This window comes from Mugil cephalus, chromosome 1, assembly GCF_022458985.1.
Source record: "Mugil cephalus isolate CIBA_MC_2020 chromosome 1, CIBA_Mcephalus_1.1, whole genome shotgun sequence".
Taxonomy (NCBI): Eukaryota; Metazoa; Chordata; class Actinopteri; order Mugiliformes; family Mugilidae; genus Mugil; species Mugil cephalus.
The window spans coordinates 5,513,433-5,519,432 of record NC_061770.1 but is presented as its reverse complement, the minus strand read 5'-3'; the positions used below and the strand labels follow the sequence as shown (position 1 = coordinate 5,519,432).

At 41.8% G+C, this 6,000-nt stretch overlaps 1 protein-coding gene across 1 annotated transcript in view; it reads right to left on the bottom strand.

Annotated features, from left to right (window-relative positions):
* The window catches only part of xkr7b (XK, Kell blood group complex subunit-related family, member 7b), a 66,998-nt gene continuing 60,998 nt past the window's right edge, over positions 1-6,000 (bottom strand). The window contains exon 4 of the mRNA XM_047570218.1: positions 1-5,627. Coding sequence (XP_047426174.1) covers positions 4,820-5,627 — 808 coding nt within the window. The 3' untranslated portion in view covers positions 1-4,819. The remainder of the gene's footprint in view (positions 5,628-6,000) is intronic.

Below are 6,000 nucleotides of genomic sequence, written 5' to 3'. Positions count from 1 at the left end.
CACAGTCAGGGAGTTTATTTTAATGGCTGAACAGCCATGTTTACTACAGTATTGATCCCATCTACAGTTATCAGCACAGCTTGTTGAGTTCTTTTTTTTTTCCTTTTTTTTTTTTTAAACATCATCATAGATATTATCACCACTGGTTTATTTTTCTGCTCGTTCACTCAGAGGATGTTTAAGCAGCATTATCAAAAAAAAAAAAAAAGTTCTTAGAGCACATCCTTACATACATACTGTACATACAATATACACATACAAACCAAAGCACACATACTCATACACACACACGTCCTAGAATAGCGTCACTCTGATATATACAGATATATAGAATGAGTAAAAAAAAAAATCTATTTTCGGTTTTTACATCTTAATATAAGAGTCATACCAAAGACCACTGAGTGAGTAAACAATAGATAAATAGATATAAAACAAATACAAAAATAAATAAACATAAATACTTGCATTAATTAATAAAAGATGACTGGAGTTTTTAAACTCGCTGTTTTTTTTTAACATGTTTTTGTTCAAGTCGATATATAATCAGCGCACCACTATTAACTGTTATTTTACCTTAACGACAAAGGACAATTCATTACCCGATGAGAGGGAGCGAAGCCACGCTCTCTCGCCCCGCAGTTGGGTGGTTGACGTATGCATCATCTGTACATTGGCCTATCGTGTTCAACGTGACGTGGTCACATGTGACGTGAGAGTCATTGTTTTCAGCACCATTAACATCGCCGTGACCGTTACCACCTGTTCCAGCATCCACACGTTCAGGCAGGACCTCAACCACACTGTCTGACTGGATAAGAAAACTGTATCAGTACCAGGTCTCGCATTCCTGAATCTTTGGAGCCAGCGGTTCAGTTTCCCAGTAGAGGAGACCCACAAACAAGCACAAGCCACGTCAGGGTCAGAGCACTTACTTCTAAGAAATGAAACACTGGTGTTGCTGAATTAAATAACTGTTTTGTGGCTAAATACTACCATTACTTCATTTTGGACAGTTGAAATAGCATTAACATGGTATTGTGAGAGTTTCCCATACCTGCATGTGCGTTGTTTAATATTCTTGTCTCACATGCCAGTCATTATAATGCTAATGTCATGGGGGAGCTGTGGCGCAGTGGTTAGAGAAGCAGCTTTGAAACATGTGAGGAATACTTCATTGCCATGTCACTGCTGAGTTCAAAGAGAGATGTGTCATCGTGCTGAGTAAATTCAGCCCAATCACGGTGCTTTAACTAGGCATTAGCAAATTTTATTTTAGATGTGAATTCAACTTCAACTTCTCATTTTCTTTACACAGTTTGATCAGATTAGCTTAAACCACGCTGTTACGATTAACTGCGTACTATGTTCCATACTCAAACAACCATGACTTGTAGGACCAGTTGCCCTAACTAGATTAAGTTAATCCAACGTTTCATTTCTTAAAGTATAGTTTGGATGACGGCGACTCCACGTGTACTCTGATTCCTCCAAATGTCTGGCACAACGCAAGATGCAAATGTTGCAGTCAGTGACGTACAAGTAGCAGCAGCAATACTGAGGAGCTCTTGCATTGACATGATGCCTCATATATTCTGTCTTGATATGTGCTGCCCGTACTTTTTTCTTTCAAGCAGCAACCTCCTGGCTTAAAAAAATTGAAGCAAACCTGAAAGGCCCAAAAACTCTGTCCCTCTAATGTCCTCTTGAGGCTGGCTCCGAGAGCGGGTCAGCCTCCGTAAACCTTTATGCTAAAATGACAAGCCGAAATAAACATTTACGGCCTGTTACACAATTCACAATTAACAGAATTTAAATTATATAAAGGCTTAAAGATGAGAACAATTAGGGCATGGCTGATTTGAGTGACAGTCGGATGCCCTCACAGGTTGCTGCTGTCTCCATAGGCGTCGGTCCATCTCAACTTGCCTTCCACCTGACCATTTTCAAATTAGTCTGGAATTAGGAGCAGTCAGGCACTGCCCAAGTGGCGACGGCTGGAGACACTACACTAAGCTCCAAAGCGGCTTTGGAGGAAATCTATTGGTTAAAAAGAGTTTTTCAGTCTTTATATACAGTCAGTGATTACTACAGAGAAAGATATTCGGGATTGTGATGTGGATCATTGAACTCTGATTTGCCACAATCAGCATTGTTAAAAAGCAAGTATTTGCTGCTCTTGGTGTCTTGGTCTACCCGCTGACGTCAAGTTCTCCACATACCAGAAATGTTTCCGTCGTAATTACTTTCAGTACTTGAATTAATTATTGCCACATTGGATACTGCAGCAACAAAATGTTGTGTTGGTACCAGGTGGCAGCAGATGGGAACTGCTCTAAAAGTAAAAAAAAAATAAAACACACGCTTTCAGCCTACATGCAAACTAAATCACATGTCAGGAGTTGCTCTTATTTCTTATTTTCCGTCTAGTCCGCTTATTGAGCGACTAGAACTGAAGAAATTTGGCACAAGTTTACATTTAATAAGCATCTCAGCTGTGCCATCATGTTGGTTTTTGTGCTCGTCTCAGTCATCCATGAATGGGCGACCCCCTGGCATCTTCTAAACGCTCGAACATCAAACAAAGACTACTAAACCATTCCAGAAGCAAAAAGCACACACTATGGACCCACATTGTTTATCCCTTCACAGTGTACCAAATGCATCTTCATGAACATGCGCTTTAAAATGCATCTGGGTCACATGATGCTGTTTTAGGTAAATGCATTAAAATACATTAAAATGAAACGCATTCGGGTCCTTAAAACAAATCCTTAAAACAAATCACAGCGTAGGTTTCAATTTTTCTCAGATGGACATAAAGGACTACCACTTTGTAACAAATCAAATGTAAAGACTAACCCTAAAGGTTTTTAGAAGATGTGATAAGAACTTCAAAGAGAGACTGCTGAAGAGAAATGTGTTGTGTGTTACGAGAGACGACAGAAGTTAGCTTTGATGCTAGTGTTTTTGTTAGCCGTTCTTCCTCCAGGTGGTTTTGCTGACCGTGCTTGAGTTATTCAGCATTCAGCGGCTTCTAATTGAAAGTAACACCAGTTCACACCTGGGAGCTGCTGCGTTCAAACTTGACCTCCGAAGCTGCTTACTGCTTACAAGCAGTGGCTTCTTTGCTTCAGGGCATCACATCAACAGTTTCAAGGCGCAACAATGTTTTCACATCAGAGCTTACCATTTCATTAGCTTCTTTCCCTTCAGTCCAGAGATGAGAATTTAAATCTGACAAAAGGTTGCTTAAATCAAGGCCTGTAGATGGTTTCATTTTGTAAACAACACTACCTTTCACTAGATTCAAACTATTTTTAACATTGTATATGTAATTTAAAAAAAAGAAAGAAATAGAAAAACAGCACCTAATGCTATCTATCTAGTCTGCAAAAACATCATGGTACTTTGCATTTTCGACTATTTGCTTTGAGCATATATTTTGTTTCTTCCATTCACTGCTTTTCAAATGTATTTAGTAGACACTGTTCTCCACAAATCCCAACCCAGCAAAATTATTTTATAACACAACGAGTTTGCTTTTCACTTCCCTCATATCCTACATGTTATGAATTCCAAATAAAAGCTGGATGACATTTAGACTCTTATGAGTAAATGAAGCTTCTTCCATCAAAAGTCATCCTTTGCCTAACTACAGCTTATTATAACAGCTTATATCTGACATTTGTACATTTCTGGCGTATTTGTGGTGAGTTACGGCCGTACGGCGGTAGCCATTGCAGAAGTCGTCCGCTTTACATCTAAAGTCCTTTTTCTGGTTGGGAGTGACAGTGCAGCTGTGACGTAAACAGTGAGACTTTTGCCATGGCTGCTTGTCTGACACATATGGATGGGTGACTTGTTATCACTCCTCAGCCTATATTTTTTGAAACCATCTGAATCTACACCAAGTTGTGAGCCTGAATCTCAGATTGGAGCCCAGCACAGCGCAAGACTATATGTCCCTTTGAGCACCACAGACAGAATGCTTAGAGGATGGTTACCAAATGATTATGAGGGACATGCAACCTTCTGGAAACATGATCAGACAAACACATCTCCTACCATTCATATCGTCCTCATTATGCATTCCTTACTGTGTTTCTCTCAATATGAAGCATACCAAGTTAGCGATGAATTGGTGATTTGGAGGCTCAATTTAGTAGCAATGTATTGTATCTATATTATAACATTTTGATAGATGTCTTGGCTCATGTCGACTGGTAAATCAATAGATCTATAAACCTGTATACTGGATATCGAGTCCTCTTTTTTACGACAAAGTCTAATTTTGCAACCGAACCAAAATGACTGCATGTCCCATGCATACTCTTGCCACCAGTTTCTCAAACATCACCCAGTAAGTCTCTGTTGTGTCTCTGAGATCCGAGGCTCAAGTTCATGCAGGAGACTGTTCATTATCTCAAACTCCTCAACTCAATATCTCACAAATCTGTTTACTTCTTGGGCTGATCGTGCAGGATGAAACAAAATCTAACAGTCCTTGGTCCCAGGATGAGGGATTAAATTTCCCACCCCCAAGCTTTTAGAAAACGAATGAAGATTATCCCAGTTCAGTATTACTCCATTAACGTCTCACGGCTCATTCATGCTACTTACTCCTGGACTGCTTTGGTCCCAGATTGCGCTTCACATTTTACAATCAATTTTTGGCAACCTCTTTTTTCAGAAGAGCTGCTTGACACTCTGTGTCTTCTTTTCATGCTTCTCTTGGTGAAGGTAGTCCTGGGATGAGAGCTGATCTCAGGCTGAGCCTTGGTCCCAGACTGCACTTTCAAGTTTAAGAGCCCCCAATGGCTCAGACAGTTGTCTCATATTCTAACACCTCTTTGCTGCCCATCATGCTACTCCTGTACTGTATCCGGGGGCTGACAGCAGATGTGGTCTCCAGAAGCAGGATGGTCTTGCGGAGGCGGCGATCAATGAAGTGTGCATCCCAGGCCGGGTATCGCTTTCTTGGGAGGTCAATCCGGATCACAGGGCCCTCCAGTGCACGGGAGGTGGAGGAGGTCCTATGAAGGAGTGCAGGAGAGGATGACGGGGAGGGACGAACCTGGAAGACAGGCAAGCAACTGTCCCTGTCCCTGTCCCTTTCTCGCTCCCCAGGCACTGGCTCCCCTGTATCTTTAGTCCTGGGCAGAGTCCTCGGAGGACTGGTAATGACCATGTCCGTTTGGGACCCTTGGGAAGGAGTGAGGCAAGCATCAATCACTCCTGCCACTCCTCCTGTACCCACAACACCCTCATCCACACATCCTCCCCACTGTGAGCCTAGAACAGGCCCGTCTGGGTGCAGCCAGCAGTAGTACACCAACATGAAGAAGGTTCCCAGGGCAAAGCTGCAGGCCACCAGGCACACCACAACGAGGGCATACGAGTCAGAGGTGTGTGGGCCGCGGTAGGTGTACCAGGCGGCGGTCAGTGCCACGTTTTCTGCCAGTGTCACAGAGTAGTAGACCGTCATACGGAAGCGGCTGGGGCCCTCCTTGACATTGAACCAGCAGAAGATGTAAATGATCCCCACCACCATGTTGTAGATGATCTCCTCCCACTTGGACATGCAGAAGTCAGTCTCACCTTGAATAATCCAAAAGGTCATCACACACCTGGAAGACAATAAAAAACACAGCTAGAAAAAGCTCTACAACACCTGGGAACCCTACCACAAAAAATCATTCACGCTATTTTGAAAGTAAACAAGTGCTGTGTGGTGATTTTGAGGATTGCAAAACATTCATAATTCTATGTGGTCTCCATTTTCTTCTAACTACTGGAAGGTACTGTTAAATACTGTTAAAATGTTGATGGAGAATAACGTTGTGCTTTACGCTGTGAATCTTTTCAGTAGACTATGGGTAAAGGAGACCTTAGCTGTCAATATATTTGTGACCAAGACTCAATTCGTCTTGGATTTAAGTCGATCGTTTCTTGCAGATACAAGCAAATAATTATTTAAACATAGCATAACAGCTTTGTGAC